Source organism: Musa acuminata, unplaced genomic scaffold, assembly GCF_036884655.1.
Source record: "Musa acuminata AAA Group cultivar baxijiao unplaced genomic scaffold, Cavendish_Baxijiao_AAA HiC_scaffold_1072, whole genome shotgun sequence".
NCBI lineage: Eukaryota > Viridiplantae > Streptophyta > Magnoliopsida > Zingiberales > Musaceae > Musa > Musa acuminata.
This window is the reverse complement of record NW_027021286.1, coordinates 1-21,480: the sequence shown is the minus strand read 5'-3', so window position 1 is coordinate 21,480 and position 21,480 is coordinate 1. Positions and strand designations below refer to the sequence as shown.

At 41.6% G+C, this 21,480-nt stretch overlaps 4 protein-coding genes across 10 annotated transcripts; 2 read left to right on the top strand and 2 right to left on the bottom strand.

Moving 5' to 3' along the window:
• Positions 1-491: 491 nt before the first annotated feature.
• LOC135582022 (glucan endo-1,3-beta-glucosidase 6-like) lies at positions 492-5,161 on the bottom strand. 5 transcript variants are annotated; one of them, XM_065177609.1, is made up of 3 exons: positions 5,023-5,161; positions 3,929-4,404; positions 492-1,635 (listed from the first exon to the last, which is right to left on the bottom strand). In XM_065177609.1, the coding sequence occupies exons 2-3, from the start codon at positions 4,255-4,257 to the stop codon at positions 537-539; spliced, it is 1,428 nt and encodes a 475-aa protein (XP_065033681.1). In that variant the 5' UTR covers positions 4,258-4,404; positions 5,023-5,161; the 3' UTR covers positions 492-536. The 5 variants fall into 5 exon arrangements, with proteins under 5 accessions (XP_065033681.1, XP_065033680.1, XP_065033678.1 ...); XM_065177608.1 differs by lacking the exon at positions 5,023-5,161 and adding an exon at positions 4,405-4,962 and having other exon boundaries at positions 3,929-4,323; XM_065177606.1 differs by lacking the exon at positions 5,023-5,161 and adding an exon at positions 4,498-4,962.
• A 1,111-nt stretch (positions 5,162-6,272) lies between these two features.
• LOC135666083 (uncharacterized) lies at positions 6,273-9,511 on the top strand. Its single transcript, XM_065177610.1, has 6 exons — positions 6,273-6,670; positions 7,661-7,714; positions 7,831-7,911; positions 8,822-8,891; positions 8,972-9,060; positions 9,204-9,511. Exons 1-6 carry the CDS (start codon positions 6,512-6,514, stop codon positions 9,336-9,338), a joined length of 588 nt encoding a protein of 195 aa, XP_065033682.1. The 5' UTR covers positions 6,273-6,511; the 3' UTR covers positions 9,339-9,511.
• Positions 9,512-10,020: 509 nt separating this feature from the next.
• Positions 10,021-16,717, bottom strand: LOC135585934 (vacuolar cation/proton exchanger 3-like). 3 transcript variants are annotated; one of them, XM_065177603.1, is made up of 12 exons: positions 16,245-16,367; positions 14,682-14,773; positions 14,192-14,452; positions 14,004-14,071; positions 13,859-13,887; positions 12,533-12,729; positions 12,247-12,459; positions 11,594-11,728; positions 11,140-11,256; positions 11,005-11,058; positions 10,772-10,888; positions 10,021-10,595 (listed from the first exon to the last, which is right to left on the bottom strand). In XM_065177603.1, the coding sequence occupies exons 2-12, from the start codon at positions 14,733-14,735 to the stop codon at positions 10,188-10,190; spliced, it is 1,653 nt and encodes a 550-aa protein (XP_065033675.1). In that variant the 5' UTR covers positions 14,736-14,773; positions 16,245-16,367; the 3' UTR covers positions 10,021-10,187. The 3 variants fall into 3 exon arrangements, with proteins under 3 accessions (XP_065033675.1, XP_065033674.1, XP_018679034.2); XM_018823489.2 differs by lacking the exon at positions 14,682-14,773 and having other exon boundaries at positions 10,029-10,316; positions 10,499-10,595; positions 16,245-16,717; XM_065177602.1 differs by lacking the exon at positions 14,682-14,773 and having other exon boundaries at positions 16,245-16,710.
• A 2,931-nt stretch (positions 16,718-19,648) lies between these two features.
• On the top strand, positions 19,649-21,476 carry LOC135666109 (leucine-rich repeat extensin-like protein 2; the record flags this gene model as incomplete). The annotated part of the gene is made up of 2 exons (XM_065177649.1): positions 19,649-19,875; positions 19,958-21,476. A coding segment is annotated over exon 2 (1,494 nt), but the record flags the coding sequence as incomplete, so codon positions are not given.
• Positions 21,477-21,480: the final 4 nt, after the last annotated feature.

Here is a 21,480-nt window from a genome sequence, read left to right as displayed (position 1 = left end):
GCTGGGCTCCATTCCATGTCCTGTGAAGCACCCATCTGCTGCCCAGAGAGAGCAGAAGAAGGTCATGTCGCTGAAACCTTTCCTGTTTTTTGTTCTTTCTGCCGACGATCTGACAAATTGAGCTCCAATTGTTTGTGATTTTGCTCGGCTGATGTTAGCACACCACATGTTTGATATTTTGCCTTGCCGCCCTCGACATGGAAAATATTTCACTGTACTTGCGAAGTCTCGTCACATCAGAGGTTGAGGCATCTGGGCTCCCATCCCATGTCCGTTGAAGCCCCATCTGCTCTTGTTTGTGTTCTTTCCGCTGACTATCTGACAGATTGAGTTCTAACAGCTGACTTTGTAGTGACAGTATCCTACCCAAGTAATTATGAATCATTCAGACAGAACTAAGCAAAAATAAATGGGGAACTTCCTACTGTAGATGAAAGGTGTTAACTCTGTTCTATATAGCTAAGAGCTCATGATCACTGAATGCACACTAGTCATGGAAGTATGGCTGCAATTTGAAGACACCATGCATAATAATGTCAAAACAAGGTAAGAAATAGTGAAAGAAGTACAGACAGTATCAGACCAGATCCCTGGTATCTGATTCCAGAATCAGCTATGATCATTACACCAAACCTGCAAGTACCAGTGGATGGATCCTTGTTGGTGGTCGTCGCCAGGTTTTCGAAACCACAAGCCACATCGTCCTGGTCGTTCTTCTGGTAAAAACTGTTGAAAGCATATGATATATTCCCTCGGGCATCCAGATCGCCACACGAAGTCTTGTAACCGAGACTAGTGCAATCTGCATTAGCACATGCATAGCTGATGCTCGGTGCGACCTTTGAGTTATCGAGGTTGACAGAGGGCTTCAGAACACACCACTTCTTGTCCAGATACTGGATATTCTTGGCACGAAGTAGCGTGCCAGTCTTCATCGTCCCCAGATTCAGCTGATACTTTGGCCACCCATCGTAAGTGTAGATACCCCAGTGCCGCTCGAAGTTCCCTGGTTGGATGCTCTTTTGATCCTCATCGATCAAACTGAAAAGGTATGCATCAATCGGTCCAGCCCTCATCGGTGTGCCCTGCCCTGATGAGATGTGGTTCATGAATCCTTGATTGAACTTCTGAGCATATTGAACATTTGCATTCATGTCGCCGTCTGTTGGCCAACCAATCTCACCAACGATGATGGGGAGATTTGGGAAGCCATTCTTCTTCATGGCCCATACGAGAGTATCAAGATTTGCGTCGAACATGTTGCTGTATGTGACTGAACCATCAACGACAGCAGAGGAAGATCCTTCGAAGAATGCATAGTCCACAGGAAAGTTGGGGTCGCTATAAAGGCTGATGAAAGGATAGATGTTCACGGTGAAGGGTGCGGCATTGTCATTGAGGAACTTGACAATGGCCAGCATGAGGTCGCGAATGTCAGAGCGGAAGTCCCCATCAGAAGGTCGACCACTAGGTGACGCATAAACATCAGCATTTTGTGGAGTAGTGACTTTGACCTGGTTACTGAGGCCTGCTTTGATGAGAGCTCCTTGGATATTTTGGAGTGCTGGAAAAGTAGTCTGCAGAAAGCTCCCATTGTAGGTCTGCAAGAAAGGTTCATTTCCAACTGCGACATACCTGTTCATGATAAGAGAGCAAAATTTTGCTGAGCAAAGCATCAATATGAATTATTCCTTCTGAAAATTTCAATGTGAGGGAACCAGAACACAATGTTTAAATTGCAGCATTGAACATCACAAAGTATTTCAGGTACTGTCACCTTGGTTCATCAACCTTTACCACTAGGCTGGACTTGCATGCTAACTGCAGTTCGAGTGATTGCCATTATAAACCAAAAGTCAAGAAATCCTCATAAAGAAAGGGGCAGCTCAGGTTTTATATGACGTGATCAATATCAATACATGGAAATTAGCATACATCAACATCTAAATAGAAAAACACAAGGAAGAGTACTTATATCGTCAAAGAAGCTTCTTGTTTGAGAAAGGAAAAGGTTAAACAAGGGGTTTGGAGAATGCAAATAGAACACGGATCTACAATCTAGGAATTCTTCAAATCCCAAACCTGATCACTACAATAGTAATCCTGATGGAAATATCTCCTAAGGAGGCCTAATTATCACTTGTTACGGAGCTTCTCAGAAAAATTCGAATAAAATCATAGATCCGTTGTAAAAAGTCCAGTCAGCTAGCATCCATTCCTAATAAAATCAGTTTAGAACATGGTAGATTCCCAATGAGAGGAAACTAATAAATCCATAAATATATAACTAATATAACAGGCAGTGGTGACCCTTGGCAATCACGTTTGAGGAGAAGAAACGTGAGGTGAGCGAAACCCTTCATTTCCATGCTGTCGTAGAAGACCACGTTGTTATTCGGTTTTGGTAATGGTATTGCTTAGCAGCTCTGTGCTCTTACACGCACGATGGAATCCCGAAAAGGTATAATATCTACCTAGCCGCTTCATGCTCATGAGAAAGTTAATGGTGTATCATAACAATTATGATTGCAAAAATTAAAATGTTTTGATAATGTCCATAGTTGTCGCTTTAATATGAATTAAAACGTCTTATCAGTAAGCATCTGTCAAAGAAGTTGCAGTTTTAACCATGCCATACATGGTTTCTAAAGGGAAGAGGCAAGAATAGAACACACTTCATAGTGGCAGGAACAATTTGAGATGTTTTTGTTAGATTTAGCATAATGAGAATTCCAATAGAGCGAAATATTTAGATTATTAGCAGAATACGTGATGCTGTTCTTTCAACTAATTTCTCATATATTTTTCTTTTGGTGAAATAAGTAATAACAGTAAAGAACAACACATTCATTAAAGAAACTGTATAGATTTGACAAAGTCATTGATACTTAAATTGCCAGATCAAGAAAGATCTTTAAGAAAATAGAAAAGCTAAAAGCAAATTATGAGTCATTGCAAGCAGAACTAGGAGCTCAGAAGACTGGACCTCAAACCCCAACTTTTTGCTTCCTCTCCTACTTCTAGATCCCAGTGTTGTGTGCCTCATCTCTTTCTTTATTTACAAACAAACAGTTTCAATCGGCCTATAACTTTGTGTTTAATAATTTCATGTAGTCCCATATTGGTTAGGATTTGGAGAGCCATGACTTCTCACCCAATTGTGAGGACTGCATAAATGCTGAAAGAACGTGGTATATTATGCAGTTAAGATGGGTCTGTTTCAAGAAGGAACTCCCTCGGTTCCTTCTTAAGTCTCTTTGCGAGATTTTTGTTCTACTTGACTCGTTTGTCGAGTGGAGAGTGTTGCACGCCTTTAGGGAAGGCAACCAGTGTGCCCACTCACTTGCTTCTTTTACTAAACGGTCCAAAGCGGATCACATTTGGAGGCAGGATTGGCATCCTGACTTCTTCTCTCTATTTTGTACTCTGATGAGCAAGCTTTACCTCGTAATCATCCTTTGAGTTAATATAGTTCTTCTATTTTTGACAAAAAGAAAAGAAAAGACGGCTTTGTTCCGAAAATGCAACAAAAGAGTCCTCAGCTAGGTAGTGATTGTCTTCAATATGCTAAATCTCGAGTTCTTAATATACATCAAGTGCATGCAGGATTGTGTTCTTGGAATATTCTAAATTTCCAGGTCTCAATATCATCAAGTGTGTGCAGGATTACGGTTTCCGAGTACTCCCAGGTGATACACCAAAAATGCTACAAAAGAGTCCTCAGCTAGGTAGAGTGATTGTGTTCAATATGCTAAATCCCGATGTCTCAATATTCATCAAGTGTATGCAGGATTGTATTATTGGAATACTTGGAGGTGATCTATTATCTCAAATTAAAAGTTCATAATGAATCATTTAGCAACTGCAATCATATGGATCACAAGATATAACCCTAGTTAGAAAGCAATGTAATGAAGAAAGTGAGAACCTGATATTGACTCCATCATTGATGTATGCTGAGACATTATTGGACACCCAGTTGTTTGCAGCCTTCATACTAGTGGCCAGCATCGCAAGCATGTCATTTGGGATGCCAACCATGACCTCCAGCCCACTCTTCCTCAGGGCACTCATTGTGCCCTCTTCAGCATCAAACAGCTTCACCTTCTGAAACCCATTCTCCTTCAGCATCTGAACCACCGTAGTTGGCGATAGAGGGTGGCTTGCCTGTGTCCCCCAATTAGCACCAATCCCACCCACAGAAACCAGTAAGCAAATCCAAGAAAGAACCCCAAAAGCAAGTGAAATCCACCCCATTCTCCCCAAGCTGCAACTCCAAGATCTTGTTCCCAGTCTACCTCATGAACTCGAGAACCCCCAAGTCTAACAACAGAAGAAGAGTTGGATCAAGAGATTTCACTACCACCAGCAAAAAAATTCCCAAGGAAATCCACTTAGAGCAACCTGAAGAAATCAACACAGAGACAGCAGTCAACAGCAATAAATATGATGTTTTGGTTTTTTTTCCAAGAAGGGATTAAAGCTTGCAGCAAGAACCCAAAAATAGCTTCTTCAGATCCAAAAATAGTCCCTTGGAAATTGCATCGACACTTGATGAGCTTCAAAGAGCCTTTTACAACAAGAGTAGGTGGTGGTGGCAAAGGAAAAATCTTTCTGAAACAGGATGCAGAAGCAAAGGAAGGAGGGGCAAAGATCACGGAAAAAACAAAGCAAAAATAAAAAGAGAGAATATTCTTAATCACACAGACCAATCCAAAGGCCTCTCGGCTGCAGCGTGACAGCCAGCCCAGTCTATTCCCCTTCCCCACTCAGAGAAAAAGGAAAAGGCAACAAGCTTAAAGCGCCTCGCTTATCTAACAAATCCCGACTCCACATTTAATTAGCACCGCTAAGAAGAAAAGATACAAAAAATCCTTTTTATCCTTTTCTTTTTGTTTCGACTGAGACGACGGGGGAGTTAAAGATCCTGAGCACACTGCGCGACAACGAAGATGAGGTGGCTCCGTGCATGAATAATGGACTGCGGTCGTTCTCTCTTGGCATGAATTATAGAGAAAGTACCTGAAGATGGCACCCTTCTTGGCTTGGATAATCGTGCTTCACACAGTGGTCTTCGCCATAAATGTTTTGACTGACAATACTCTTGGAAGATGTGAAAGCATTCACGGATCCAGAGTTTGCCGACCTGCAGAGTCTGTGGTGATATGATTCATGCGTTATGCGCAGTGTATGAATTCGAAAACCCATTTGGAAGAAAGCAGAAGGATACCTGGAAACATTAGTGTCTTGAAACGGACACGACAAGTTTGATGAGTTCATGAGCTCTCCGGGCTGTTCCAGGTCGAAGCAGGTGCGCACAAGCTTGTGACTGGGTCCGTCTCATCACTGGTGAGTGCCATGTCCTGTGCATTACTACTAGCTTCACAGTGACAGGTAAACAGTTCTTTCTTGATGGTAGGATCACAGAGAAAGCAATGAGGAAGACATAATTACTCTGTGAATAAACTACAATAAAGCTACATCTGTAATCATTCGTCGAAGCAAATCAATCTCCAAAAGCGAACATTGATTACCAGTGAGTCTCGTAGAGGGTCATTGCTCCGGTAGAGCTGACCCAGTCCCCTCACCTGTTTCGGATAAGAGAATGGGGTCATCATCGATGGGTGATATAAATTGTGGGTCACAGAGGCTTTTGGCTGAGCACTCTGCGTTCCTCAGTCTTCATCATCTCTGGATCTTAAAGAGCATGCATCAGAGCTTTCACAGATTTAGAGACTTGCGCGGACGAGTACTCTGCACTCGTCTCTAACTTTCCATTTTCTCAGAAAATAAAATAAAATTATATTCAAACATCACGTGTTATGTTCATCTCTCTAATCCAAACTAAATCTTTCTTTCCTCTCAACAAGACAATAAGATCTTATCTTAATTATTGTGATTATCTTATTTTGTTTTGAATGCATTGTAAGCGAAAATTAAACTGTTAACAATAGTCATACCGACATCTAATTCACTTAAAAGGATGAAATCAAATTTCTTATATATATATATAATATAATGCTGATGATAATACCTGAAATCTAAATTTCACATTTACTTACTAAAATAAATTAGTTTTAGTTAGATTGAAAATAATTCGAGCCGAATTCAAATAACGTTGCAATGCGGTTCGTGGATCTGAGTCTAATTATAGATTGGGTCAGGTCAAGTTGGGCTCCAGTGGACACGTGCGGATGCTGCTAGTATACACCAGCCCGTGTGAGAGTACCGGCTCGAGAAGGGCTCCGAAGACCCCGGAAGCTTCGAGAACCCTCCCGGTTTAGCCGATGCGGAGCTAAGAGTCGTCCCCGATTTAGACAAGCGCCTGCCTATAACGATCCTCGCCTGTCTCTTCCAGGGTCTTCGCTTCCCCAAACTCGTCGGAGAGCCGCCTCGGTCGTCCTTGCGATCCGATCTCGTTGTTCTCCTTCTTCTCTTTGCGTCGATCGGTTCTTATCTTCTCGCCGGGCCTTCGATTCCTCGAATCCGGTAGGGTAGCGGCGATTTACGTATGGAGGGCGGCGGGGTGGCCGAGAAGCAGGCGTCCTACACCTACTGGGTGAGGGAGACGCGGGAGGACGCTGCCCCCCTTCCGGTGCCCCGCAAGCTCTCCGCCGATGACATCTCCAAGCAGCCTCAGCCCAACACCCTGGGATCCGTCTGGAATCAGGTCCCTTCCCCATCGCTTTCTCTTTGTTTCTTTTTTGTTCTAATTTTGGTATGTGATGTAACGTGGGGTTAATGGTTTGACGCTAGTTTTAAAATAAGACAAGGATGGATTGTGTGCATGACATGAAGCTCGTCTGTAAGCAGTATTAATTTTTATGTCATTTGAAAGTTTGAGCAGACAAGCTTAACTGTGAACTATTTTTTAGAACTTATGGCGATACCTACTCTATTGTGCACAGAAAAAGGATAAGAAAAGACCAGAAAATATGAAGTAAGAAGAAAAGGAAAGAAAAAGATGAGAAAATAAGAGATAAAATAAAAATAGAAGAGAAAGTAAAATGGAATTACTTTTTCGCATTTAAAATAAGCATATTTAGAATTATTTAAATTGTAAGGAACATATATTTTTAGATATTTTAATTTAGAATCATATATACGTACCAGTATGTTAAATTTGCACCGTGTTAAGCTGTAATCTTATATTCCTACATTTGAGCAATAAGCATGGCGTTAAGATTGAGCAACATAGATTCTCATTTTTACTGTAGTCATCAGTCACACTTACAGGTGGTTATTAATATATCTGAAAAAAAAGAAATCTAGTGTGCAAAACTCTGGTCAATACAATGTCTATCGAGGTAATCTAGTGGTTATTAATACACTGTTTTAACCCTCCATTTAGTGAAGCCTTTTGATATATTTATTTATAGATTTGTCGATGTCATATGTCTAACAATATGTATTTTAGATCTCTTATGTTTTACTTATCTTGCTTGGTAAGATATGGTTGGTCACAGTGGGAGAATGTGTTGGGTCGCCTTCATCCTATGAAATATTGTATTTTTCCTCGGTATTGTTTTTATCAGCTGACAGTTTAAGATGCTTCTCATTTAAACTAAAAGCATGCTCACAAACTCTGTGAGATAAGATTTTTTTTTTTTGTATTGTTTCTTTTTTCATGCGTGCCTTGATTATTTGGATAAATTTGCAGGCTGGAACCTGGGAGGAGAGAAACCTTAATTCATGGGCAAGTAACAGAATAAAGGTACGAAACCTTCAAAATTCATAGATGAAGAGTATGTACGTTGGCGTGAATCTATTGAAATACCTTATTCTCTTGTTGTTTGATAAAATGAAGATGGATTTGATCTTGAATTTCAGGAGTTGCTCAAGTCGATGGACTCATTGGAATTCTCTAATGGTAAAGCATATATCAATGATGTGTCCAAATGTTCAGGCGATGTAAGTATAAGACCATTTAATCCATAATTTCAGTTTGGTTGTTGTTTATCACAGTTCTACTTTCTATGTGTGAAGCCTTATGTATGGAGTTAGCACATGTAAGATTAATCATTCTGTGGCCATTAGGCCCAAAAGGAACTCTATCTGGAACTCCTGTTTAGATCTTGAGCTCTTCCTGAGTTTTAGGTTTCTATGCTCTACTTTTATGGTCTAGATATCCTTAAATATGGGATAATCAGCATTCTCCGTTATGCTTTCTTTGCTTGAATATGTGCCCGCACCTGATCCTCTTATTTCTATAAATAATATTTTGTGGCATCATATGGTTCTATAAATGAAATGTCAAGAAACACCTTTGCTGGAAAGACACCAGACATATGACTCCAACAGAATTCTTAAACAACTATAGATTATACAAGATAGCCTGAACTGACTGATAATATTTCCTCATGTCATTGAATATCTGATGTAGTATATGTTCCTCTGTGTCCCTGACATGTGTATCTCACAGACTAAGAGTTGATGAATCATTGAGAAATCATCACAGATATATTTAAAAATTATCATTGTTTGGTTTGATTCAATTTAAGAAAAATAATGCTGGCTCATTAAATAATGAAACTCAAATCTGTCCTTTTTAGGATAGTGAGTGAAATGATTAAGGCTGTTTACCTGTTCTCTTTGTGTGCAAATGCACAACATATTGTGCCATTCTGTGTTTTTCTTTGACATCTGGTTAGCTGGTTTAATAATGTATCAAATGGCCAAGCAGAACTTGGTTTCTATGCTCTTGCTTCTTAATCTTGAAGTATTTATTGATTATCTTATTTATTGATTATCTTTATTACTTAAGCACCTAATGCCTTAAAAGCTACTAACATAGCATTATGTTATTGACTGTGTCAAGCAGGCTTTTCTTGTGACAGTGCGAAATAAGAAGAGAGTTGGTTATACCTACGAATTAACTTTGAAGTTCAAAGGTAGAGTACTTCTTTTGTCTTGGTGACTCCAGATCTGTTTCTTTTGCCTTGTGGTATAAGCTCATCGAGTTGTGGAGCAGGTGAATGGTTGATTCAAAATGAGAACAAGAAGATCAAAGGTCACTTAGATATCCCTGAGTTCTCATTTGGTGAACTTGAGGATCTGCAGGTACATGCCCTATCACTACCATCTAGAATATCATCTAATTCACAGATTTAGGCAGCGTTTACTTAACTGTTATTAATTCATGGTCTGACAAAATCAGAGCAATGTTGCAGTGTAGCATTTCATAATGATGTCTGCTCGTGCAGGTAGAGGTGAGTCTCAGTGAGGAAAAGGATTTGGCAGCCAAAGATAAAATGCAGATATGCAAGGATCTGAGGACATTTTTGATACCTATCCGTGAGAAACTAATGGACTTCGAACAAGAGCTGAAGGATCGGTAGAAGAAGAGCCCTTGTTTTGGTGCAATTTGGTTCATCTGGGATTGTTGTGGCTCAAGCCTCTTGTTTGTACAAGATTATGTTATCGATTGAATCTAATCACCCACGACTTTATAACTATTGAATCTAATTGCCCATGACTTTTATGACAATTGAATCTAAATGCCGTTACATGCTCTTGGAGTGTCGGTATGTTTTGTGCGATCTTCCCAGTTTGAAACCTTTATTTGTCTAATCACTATGTTACCTTTTTATTTGCTTTTCTTTAGATTTGTGCTCGTGGATTTCGTAAGTCGACAAACGAAAACAGAGATTGTGCTCGCGCCGATCAAGATTCATTATGTCATGTACTATGATCAGTGGGATCATCCGACTCGTGATATGAAGCTTCTTCAAACTCTTTTGAGCGTATTTGTGTCTACTCTCTTGTCATTTCACAGAGCTTTGTCATCGTTGTACAGTGATATTTTGTTTTCTATCCAACTTTCGTGGTCAAAAAAGTTACAGATCGATCCTTCTTTGGCTACAAATTATTTTCTGATTGTTGCTCTGATGCTTTTCCTGTTTTCAAACATTTCAGCATCAGAGGCTGCCAGAAGAACTCGAGTGGTGCAGAGACGTACTTGGGTATGTATCGGGTACTGTTTCTTACTCGTTTCAACTCCTTTTCAGAAAAATAGACGATATGATATTATGTTTGAGACTGAGAGTTGAACAGATCCATTTGTTAAATGGCTTGTCAGCATAAAACCTTTTGCAGATATATATGTATAATTTTTTCCTTTTATACATGTCTAAATCTTTAGCCCTCCGATGGAACTAAAGATCAGCTCCTCTACACTAAAGAAATCGTCATCCACTGGAATCACTGCTCCTCTGCTGAAACTGCGAACCCAAAGCAACAGTCGATGCCTCGCAACCAGCTTTTGCGTTCCACATCCGAAACAATGCCCGCCTGCTATCTTCAGGGTTTCTTGTCTTCTGCAAAAAAATTATTCCCATTCGGCCGTTTAGGTGTGTTGAATGACCAAAGGAGTATATACATTTGCAGTGTTGAATGCTTGAAGCAAAAGCAGTAATCAAATGTTTTCGGTCGGTGTGTGATAGATTTTGATTTCTGGTTGATGCATATGGTAAGCTAGCAACTGATGTGAGGAACTCACGGACTGGAGAAGGGTCAACATGTACAAAGAAGCTGGCAGCTACTATTAGGTAGCAAAGAACGAGCATTAAACCTTTGAAGTAGTTAGAAGTACCCTCCTGGAACAAAAACCATCATATCAACTTGTGATCACATCATAAATAGCAAGAATGATGATTAGATTCTACTGGATCTTAGTATAGTCCAGAGATTTTGCTGCGATTGCTTTCGAAAGGCCATCTGGAAACAGATTAATCTACTTTTCTTAACATTTGTAGTACAACCAGAAGCTTACCTGCAACATGAAGGCCACAACTAATACTGTAATGAAGAGTGATGCTGTCTCAAAAAGTTGGAAATTTAGGTCCATTGGTCGTCCCAATATCCACCCTACCACCACACAGAAAGGGATCTGCATGGTGAATACATGCAATGGAATAGCATGAGATAGATTGTTCGTAAGGACCCTGCTGAAAACAATATGTTGGGCTGTCCATGGTGAGTAAAGATGATGATTACTGGGCATACCCCAAACATGGATATCTGTGTTGATGACCCAATAGCAACTCCTAGAGAAATGTCCTGGAGAAAAGATGATAGAGAAGCTTCCTCAAGATGATCAAGCAGTACAACTTCGAAGATTTAAGGGATGTGGAGCCTTACGAGCTTGTCCTTCATGGCAAACATGATTGCACTCGCATGCTCAGCTGCGTTCCCCACGATCGGCAGCAAAATGACGCTTATGAAAGCAATAGGAATGTTCCATGCGGCTGAAGCACCCTGTGAGAGGAATCATGGATGCAGTGACAACAGGTCATTAAACAATGGTGAGAAGAGGTAATGAAACAGTAGAAAGAATGCAATCTACATTTCCTGGTCTATTAGGTGAGACTCTTGCCAGATTTTTCTTGAAATTTTGACTTATTTTAACAAATATAATGTGCAAATAAAAGGTGAAGTCATTTACATTTGAAGGAAGTACAAAGCTACATGACCAAGAAGATCATGTATAATTTTCTTGGAACATGCAGTGCACTTATTGTACTAATTTACACAGTGACACTCTAAAATCAAACTTCAGCAAAAGAATTAAGGAGTAGAAAAGCAAAATACAAACCTGTATGGCATCAACCAAGTAGTCGGAGAGCACTGAGATCCAACCAGTCAAAATTGCAAGCCAAATGATGGCTTCCCATTTGGAAATCTCAGGAACTTCTTCATCATCTGTACCCCCTTCATTTTGACCTCCTTCCTTCAGTTAAATTTAATTTTAGAACCGAAGAATGAAAAATGCCATGTTGTGTAAGAATGCACAACTGAAGATGGAAGATCAAATAAAACCAGGAAATAAATGTCGAAAAAATAACTGAACAAAACAGCAATTCATCAAAATGTAGCATAATTTTATCCAGAGTTAGCATCAACTGGAGATCATTTCTGCACAATTGAGTTTCCAAATTATAAAAGAAAAACATGTGACCTTTTTAGGAAAAAAAATCTCTGATCCTATATAATGTTCACCAATGGTATCCTAAAATCTTATGTTGGAGATCATTATAGATCAGATTTAGCAGAGAAAAAACTCAATTTGAGAAAAATAAAAAGGTTTAAGTTTTTTCCAGAAGCAGCAGCTATATGCCAAAGAAACAAACTGTATCATAGAGAATACACTTGTATCAATCTAAAACCACCATAGTTATCAGGATGAAATGCCAAGAAAAAAATCAAGAAGAACGGAAGGATATTGCGAAAACTGGATGAAGAACTAACCTCATTGACCCGCTCGTAGGATTCATTATGACCTTTTAGCTGGAAAACAAGGTAAAAGGCATATGCCACAAGCATTATGCAGCTGCTAAACCTTGAAAGGGCTAATTCTGATTTGCCGTAATGTACTTCAGAGTGTGTGTAATGGAGAACAGCAGGGAAGAGCAAGCCCATCACTGCCATCAGAAGCAAGCCAGAGTTCACTACAGCAGCTGCCTGCCACAGAGTAGTAACAATCACTGTGACCTTCATAATTAAACAGCACAGTCCCGTAATCAAATAACAGTACCTTATCGAAGACTTGGTCCTTCTTCATAAAAACAATCCCTCCGCAGAAGAATGCGCAACCAAGAACCAGCAGCATATTTGACAATATGGATCCTAGTAGCGACTGTTGAACGACCCGTATCATTCCACCTTTTAGTGCATGGACCGATATTATCATCTCTGTTGCATTTCCAAAAGTAGCATTCAGAAGGCCTCCCACTGCATGTGTGTATTTGCTAGTGTTAGAACAAAACTCTTCATCATCCGGGTGAGCATGTAACAAGGGGCTGCATATATGCAAAAGCAGAAACTATTACTAACAGTTATTGAAATGTGCAAAATATTTATCCTTGCACAGAACAGGCCATTTTCTGCCCCTCTGGTTTGAGTAATGGCAGGCGTAATTTGTTCTAGATAAATGACATTGAAGACAAAAACTCTCAGATTTAATCCTTTTTTAGTTACATTAGGAAAATTTGATCACATTAGCATCATCGAGTACTCTTGAATTTGGATTACCTGAGCTGCAAAGTTCCAAGCTTGTTTCCTTGGATTGTGCATAATAAACTCTTACAACATTGAACAAATGCCAGAAGATAGATTTAGCATACAACAGTTCACTATCATGTTGATTGATACATATTGGGACTTTCAGATCTTACCGTGCCAGAATGGACTTGGAAGGTATCATCCCGAATTGTGCCAAGATGGCCATATATAATTAGGCCAATTTTTAGGTTGCGCTCGCCGGTACAAATATGTGCCAACCAGCATGCCACAAAAATTGTACCATGCCAAAAAACTATTGACATCCTATTTTTCCATGAAATGGCAATCCTTGTGTAGATGGTCATCCAGTATTGAGTGCTTCAAAAGAACCATAACTAAATTTATGCTTAAAACTCGTTATGATGCAAGCAAAGAGATGCTGGCTCTCATGTATTCTTAAGGAAGCTAAATACCATTTCACTAGATGAGAACTATAATGGCCAGCAGAGAATTAGGTCTCAGTCATCGTAACTAACCAATTCGTCGAGTAGGATCACCGGATGGATGGTCAGTTTGACTAGGAAGTAGCTTGATCTAGTTTTACTTTATGCAGCTCATTAAATTGATTAATTATGTTTGACCAACTTTCATTAAAATCAAAGACAACAAATTAAAAATTTATGGAGATGTCCATCAAATAATGAAATCCAATGATAAGCAGTTTAGTAAAAAGCTAGTAATTATCAGGACTGTTTAGTATGTATGTTTTAGTTGTTTAAATACTACAAGTGGCTTCGATTATTGCTGTCCCAAAATACCAAAAGTGCGAGCCTTAAATCTGCAAGGAACAAAATACTACCTGTTGGTCCTGTGAAAAGTGCTAGCTGCCTGCATCATGGCAAGAACATAATTGTATCAGATTGCTAACTTATGATGCTGCATAAATGAATTGAGGAAATAATAGCTTATCTATCACGTTAATAATAGAATACTAAGCATCGTACTCTGTGGCAAAACCTAAACGCTCTGCCAATGGAATAATGCCCAGCAAGCTCAGAAAGAACACCCATCCCTAAATTCCAAAAAAATATTACCACAAGATAAATCATAAATAAAAAATAATTGTTTATATATGTTCCTACAGAAAACATCAACAACTGAAATAAAAAAGGTTTAGAGAAAATCAACTAACTTGATCCTCAGTCAAATGATGAATCACGACTGCTAAAGGTCCACAAGGCATCAATATATTTATCTTGGATGTAAACAGTATTACTTTTAAGCTCCTCAACAAGCTGGTATTGATGTTGTCGATACTTTTCTGTTGTTCCACAGCAGAGAAGGAACCATGATGAATTCCAGTCAGACCATTAGTCATTTTTGTGAGTTCCATGGGGCTAACAAGGCTTTCATCTTCAAATTCATGGTCTGATCTACCATCCATAGAACCCATCTGTGTGATGAACCAATTAACATATAAGCATAAGCAACAAACAAAAGACTTTCATGAATTAAATAATTTAAGCTCATAAAATCATATATGCAGGGTTAATTTCCTTTTTTGTTGATACGTTAAAATTTTGTTGATCTACAGTTGAAGTACTGCAATATACATTTCATCATAGACATGGAGAAAAGGCAGTATGGAGGAGGTTCTATGGAATAAGCATAAGAAAACTCACTTCAAAGTGAGAGTGAACTATGCCCAGTTGAGGTTTTTCATCAATTTTGTCCATCTGTAAAGAAAGATTGATTATGAAGAGGAACAACGACACTGCAGACATAATGGACTATGATCAGTGAAGATCTCGGACTCGAGGACTATCATCAGTAAATTTCTCGGACTCAACTTATAAATGACATGATAAACAAGGGAGCAAATTGGCATAAGATGAACATGCATAAGAAGCTTCTTCTTTGGCAGCTTTTGGTGAATAAGAAGGAAAATGTAGTCATTTGTACATGGAATCCGAGATCAAAATTCCAATCCAATAGCACTTCAATCCATGCATACTTACTCTTATGCAGGACACACTTGTTGGAGTAATCTCCTTGTCCCCAAACTCTTAGGTTCTTGTGACCTGTTTCTGGTTCATGGAACCTCATCCACATGATAGTTTCTATATGGTCATCCGAGTCCTGAAAGCTCATCCTACTAACACTGATCTAACTTAATGTTTTTGCTCTGCCACTCTGCACAACAATTTTTGTGCTACAAGCCTATTGGATTCATTTTGCGCTTCATTGAATTTTTTTAAGCTTCCATATAAAAGCATTTTTATTCAACCTTCGAAGACCGAATTTACCTTTACCTTTCCTTGCTATCTAAATCATGGAGTTACGCACTACTAATTCAATCTTCATATATGTTTTCATGGTTTTGGTTGCTCTGCAATGATATTTGATGATCAAATGTCAACAAGCCCTGTTTCTTTTTCCCAAAAGTCAAGAGGCCCATGACCAGTTAAGTCAGCTACCTGCTCCTATAGATGTTACAGACAACAATCTGAATGCCTCTTCAAAAATGATGTCTCGAAGAACCATGCTTCCCTTTTCTAGATATCTCATTCAATCCATCCCCTAAATATTCAATGAGCTGTTTTTTGTGACAATTTTGAAGTACAGAATCCCTTCTTCATAGTGTTCATCCATTTATGACCTTAATTGCCTAACATATACCAATTTCTCTCCTTTAAAGGAAGTAAGCAAGCAATAAGTTATTCTCATTCTGCTCTTTAGACCAGCCAGTCTGTGGAATCAGATACCTTCACCCACTTGTTAAGTGAAGATAGCGCTAAGTAATATCGACTTTAATGCAAACAACACCAATTACTGCAGAAACTCCAATTGCAGTGTCTTTAGCAGGGAGACAAAACAATATGTAATTCATGCAACACACAAGAAATCAAACCCACAATGAAAATTCTAAAGCCAATGCTGGATACCTTAAATGATACACATGTTTGGTGATTGATGCCTAGTGTAAAGTTGGGAAAGAATCCAATTCTTAGCCTCAACTCATCCTCAACACAAAGGGTTGCAGGACTTCCCTCATGAACCAGTGAGGCTACTCAAATAAGGAAGACAAGAAATAAGCCAAAGAAGAAGAAAGAAGCGAAATTGCTTTAACCCATTCGCACCTCAAGGCATGAAAATTCAGAAGATCAATGCAAAGTAGGTACATCCCAAGAAAACGAAAACATCAACAGCGGTATACAAAGAAAATGGAAATGGTGGATGATAACCTTCGAAGACGTTTGCGAATCGAAGCCGACCCGCAGCTTCCCGCTCATTTCCTTGATTCCGAAATGAAAACGTATCGCCTTCTCTTTTGTGCCGATCCTAAGGTTGACTAATTCTGTGAGAAAACCAAGAGTGCAGAAGGAAGTTTCCTCGAGGTTGAACGTTAGAAAGGCGAGCAGTGAGAAGAACATAGGAAGGGAGTCAGACGCGGGCGGTCAGAAGACGAAGCAGAGAAGAGCGGAGAGAGAGCAGGTGGTGGGACAAAGGGGGATGGGGGGGGGGGAAGGGGAGAGGGTACAATTCTTTGAGTTGCGATGACCCTAGGTGGAATCTTGGAAGCGGTCGTTCTCTTCTCCTTTGCTTTGGTGGGAAATGCTTCCTTCTTCGCCTGCTTCGTCGTTTTCGTATCCCCCTACCGCTTGCATTAAACTGCGGCATTTCCTGTGTTTGAAGGCGACGCGAAGGCTAACGGTCTCCCGCAACCAGCGGTTTGGTCGTGCGTCCGAGCAACTCCGCGTACATTTCGATGGCGTTGAAATTTCGTACCACTCACACCAATATATACTGCGTATTTACTTATACTTTATAATATATATATATATATATATATATATATATATAAACAAATACCAAAATTACATATTTACCCCTTTCTTATTATTATTATTATTATTATTATTATTATTATTATTATTATTATTATTATTATTATTATTATTATTAGCGGATATATTTTTGTACAAATATGCGATAAATTCAAAATTAAAAGGATAAATACAAAAATCACTGATTTGATTTATCAAATATGTTTTTTTTTGCAAGAGAAATTTCTAATTAATTTACTTTTTGGTATGATTATGATCACAATCGCATTACTCAACGATTAATAGGTCTTAAAGTTGACTTTGAATAAGTGCGTCTTCTTTAGATATTTAAAGAAAAACAATGTAATGGGAACAATTTCATGTAGATAGTGTGAAAGTAGAGGGGCTAATTAGTCATAATTGGTTGGCCACATTACGATTGCTATTTCTTGGTAGGTCGTGACAGTAATTAATTGTGCAAGATTTCGGAAGCATATCGACATGCAGAAAGCATTTTGTGGCTCCCACAGAATTAAATTATCAGAATTATTTTATGAGACATAATATTATATAATTCAAAAATAAATTATTTTTTCTCTTTCTTCTTCACTACAGCCATAGATTTCTATGTTTGGTTGGATTTGACGGTGGCTTTGACTTCACACTGCAGTGAAATCTTGACCCAACTTATAAGCATCACTTACGTGGGCCGAAATTGCTCGGCCCAATTTCTTGGTTGTCGTAGTTTTGGGCTCAATGTTCATAATTCCATTTTGTTTACGTGGGCCAAAATCCTTTTACTTTCCTGAATGTGAATTAAATTTGCAGAGTCTGATTCAAATTACTGTTTCATCTATTGTTCAGCAGCCCATTTCAGAGACACAGAAGGATAGATTGTAGAAATCTTTGCTTGTTCCTACTATCATTAGGAGTTTCATGGTTCATGCCTACTTTAATGCAGATCTCCTTTTCCCCTATTTGCAGGGCAAATTTTCTTATAATACAGGAAAAGAAAGCAAAGAGAAAAAGAAGGGTAAAAGTTGGCAGTCATTAATTCAAAAGTTTCACCCTCATCTTGGATCTAAAGCTGAAACATAAGCTTTTCTGACAGATTTTTCAAGGGGATCTCTTTTTCTAGAGTAGTCCATGGCATCTTTTGTTTGCATATGTACAAGGAGGGGGTGATCCTCTATGAATTCTTGTTGGCATGTGCAGGAAAAAGGATGACACCTTTGAAGTAGAACTCAAAAGATTGATTTGGCACAGCTAGAGCTCACAGATGTTACTATGACAGCCTTTTTATTTGGTCTTTGGCTTCTTCTCTCCTCCTTTCACATCAGTATTTGAAATAGCCAATGCTTCAGTCTTACTTGAAGCTCCATATGGTTTATATGTATATACATACATACATAGTATTCAATGAATCGATGCAGAGAAATCACTGGCACTTCATTTACTCTTTCCTCCGGTCTTTTTATATGCTGTCAATCACGACTTTGTGAAGAAAGCAGGTAGAGTGAAAGCTGGAAACATGTAAAGCAGGTTCTGCTTTGGAGTGAACAGCTTGTTCTCTTTTTACATTGGATTGTTCTTACATCACCTTCTTCGTTTATCCGGTTCGAGTCAGCTCACCCAGCTGTTTTCTGATCACTGAAGAGATTCAATTATGATCAGGCTGAGTGACAATCTAAAACTATTACAGGAGCAGATCAAATCCCAGCACAGATTCCTGACGTTTGAGAGAAAACAAATAGTGGTCGGATGAGTAGATGAGCAAAGAGGTCCCCTTTGGATGTGCCATTATCTATGACAGATACATGGAGAGCCATCTTCCCGGCACATAATAAAGGCATATAACTCTCGGCTCATCGTGTTGTCTCGTGAGCTGTTGTCCTGTCCCACTTTTGTGTACATCGAAGCAGCACTGTGGAACTCTGTAGTTTGCTTGGAGCAATTGATAGATTCTGGTGGGTTTTTGCAGCTCAATCTCCAGAGTCACACAGATTCATGGAGGCAATCCATGGATGTGAAGTTCTGCAAGCAACCATGTAATCGGCGTGTTAATACGAAGATTTGGTAGGAAATGATTGCTGAGAATTAATATTAACAGCCATGTGATGCGATGAACACACTTCGACCCTTTTGATGTGGGCTGCTGCTGCACGTTCACCCTCAATGATGCTGCTTGCTTTTGTCCATTGCTTGCTGGAGACGGCCGCGGAGCAGAGCAGAGGTCAAAGCAAAAGCGCCTTTAATATCACTTCGTCTTCCCTTTGCGTCCGAGGAGAGAACGTGGATTCGTTTCTTCCCCTGAGATAGCAAGTAATCCCTGCCAGCACTCGGCATCGATTGGGAGAGAAGACTGCACTCGGCAGCTTCTTTCACCCCTCCTTTCCCTCCGGTGCCCTCCGTGGGTGTGACCTGTGGAAGAATACAAAGTGGTTCACTCTGCTCCCCTGTCGGGCTCGCTTTAATTTATTGCTTCACATGCATGTAGCATGTGGACGGCAAGGCAGCTTAGAGAAATGGCTTGACCAGGGAGGAAGACGCGACCTAAAACGAGCTTTGGTGTAGTAATTATGAGGGGGAAATGAATCCCTCACACACGGAAAAAGGAGGTGATTGGGTGGATCCGACCCATGGAGAGATCCCCCGGGAACAGCAGGTGTCAGGCACCGACTCAATAAAGAAGGGGAGGGAAGAGACATGGAAGGGTGGCGAGGGCCAGCCTTAGCTGGAACTCTCGGGGGAGGGATGAGCTTGCTTGGACCGTGGTCTCGCTGTTCCTGGTTTCTGAAGCTAAAAGACATGGCAGCTGTACGTTGGTGATCCTACACTTCTTCCTTCTGTGTCCCTCTCCGGTAACTCTCGAAGTCCAACTTGAGTCCCAATCCCAGTGTTACTGTTACAGCGCTAGTCTTCATACAAGAGGATAAAAGTCACAGTCGCGGCAGTGCATTTAATAGGGGAGGTGAGCAAGGAGCAGAGAGAGAGAGGCAAGGCAGACATCCCGACGTAGTCTCTCACCTTCGTCCTTTCCGTCATCCATGTGATTTGGCCCCTCTCTCTCTCTCTCTCTCTCACAAACGCACACACAGGCAGCTGTTTTTGATTTGGTTTCTTTCTCTCAGAGCTCGGTTAGCGAGGGGAGATGAGATGGCCCCTATCAAGCTCTTCTTCTTCGTTCCCTGCCTCGTCTTCTTCCTCTTGTCGGCTGCTGTTGCTGTGCTTGGGGTGAATGAGGGAGAGGACGAGGCCATGGAGGGCAGCGGTGTGAGCTTGGCGGTGGACCCGAGCTTCCAGTTCGCGAACTCGAGGCTGAGAGACGCCTACATTGCGCTGCAGACGTGGAAGCGCACCGCCATCTTCTCCGACCCGCAGAACCTGACGGGCAACTGGGTTGGCCCCGACGTGTGCTCCTACTTCGGCGTCTATTGCGCCGCCTCCCCGGACGATCCCTACCTCACCGTCGTCGCCGGCGTCGACCTCAACCACGCCGACCTCGCCGGGTACCTCCCAAAGGAGCTCGGTCTCCTCTCCGACCTCGCCCTCCTCCACCTCAACTCCAACCGCTTCTGCGGCACCGTGGCCCCCACCTTCGGCCGCCTGCGCCTGCTATTTGAGCTGGACCTCAGCAACAACCGCTTCGTCGGCAAGTTCCCCGAGGTGGTGCTCCACCTGCCGGCCCTCCGTTACCTCGACCTCCGCTTCAACGACTTCGAGGGGCCCATCCCTCCGGGGCTCTTTGAGCGGCCCCTCGACGCCATCTTCCTCAACTCCAACCGCCTCCGTGCCGGTATCCCCGCCACCCTGGGCTCTTCCCCCGTCTCCGTCCTTGTCCTCGCCAATAACGACCTCGGCGGGTGCATCCCCTCTTCCATCGGCGGCATGGCCAACACGCTTAACGAGATCATCCTCCTCAATGACAACCTCACCGGCTGCATCCCGCTCGAGGTCGGGCTGCTCCGCCGCGTAACCGTCTTCGACGTCAGCTTCAACCGCCTCCAGGGCCCGCTGCCTGAGTCCGTTGCCGGCATGCAGAGCGCCGAGCAGCTGGACGTCGCGCACAACCGCCTCACCGGGCGCATCCCCCCGGGCGTCTGCGACCTCCCCAGCCTCCAGAACTTCACCTACTCTTACAACTTCTTCACCGGCCAGCCGCCGTCCTGCGGGCGCGCCGGGAGGGCGGTGGCGTTCGACGGCAAGGTGAACTGCATCCCCGGCCTGCCGGACCAGCGCTCTCCCAAGCAGTGCTCCTCCGCGGCCTCGCATCCCTTCGACTGCCGCAAGTCGAAGTGCTGGAGTGGCGGCGCCGTGCCGTCCCCTTACACCAAGCCGCCTTCCCCTATGCGGCCGCCGAAGTATGCTTCTAGGAGACGGCAGCTACCGCCGCCGCCGGCTCCGGTCGGGGGCAAGAGTCGAGGCTACTTTAAGCGAGCATCGCCACCGCCGCCGCAGTACGAATCATCGCCTTCCACAAGATCCCACCCCCCGCCACGACCGTCATACTCGCCGAAGCAATCGCCGCCGCCATCACCATCGGGCTACCATGCTTCTTTACCACCACCTGCCCCTCCTACGCACGGCTACGAACCAGCAAAGCCTCCCCACATCCCATCGCCACCCACAACTGTCTCACCTCCAACGCAGTATT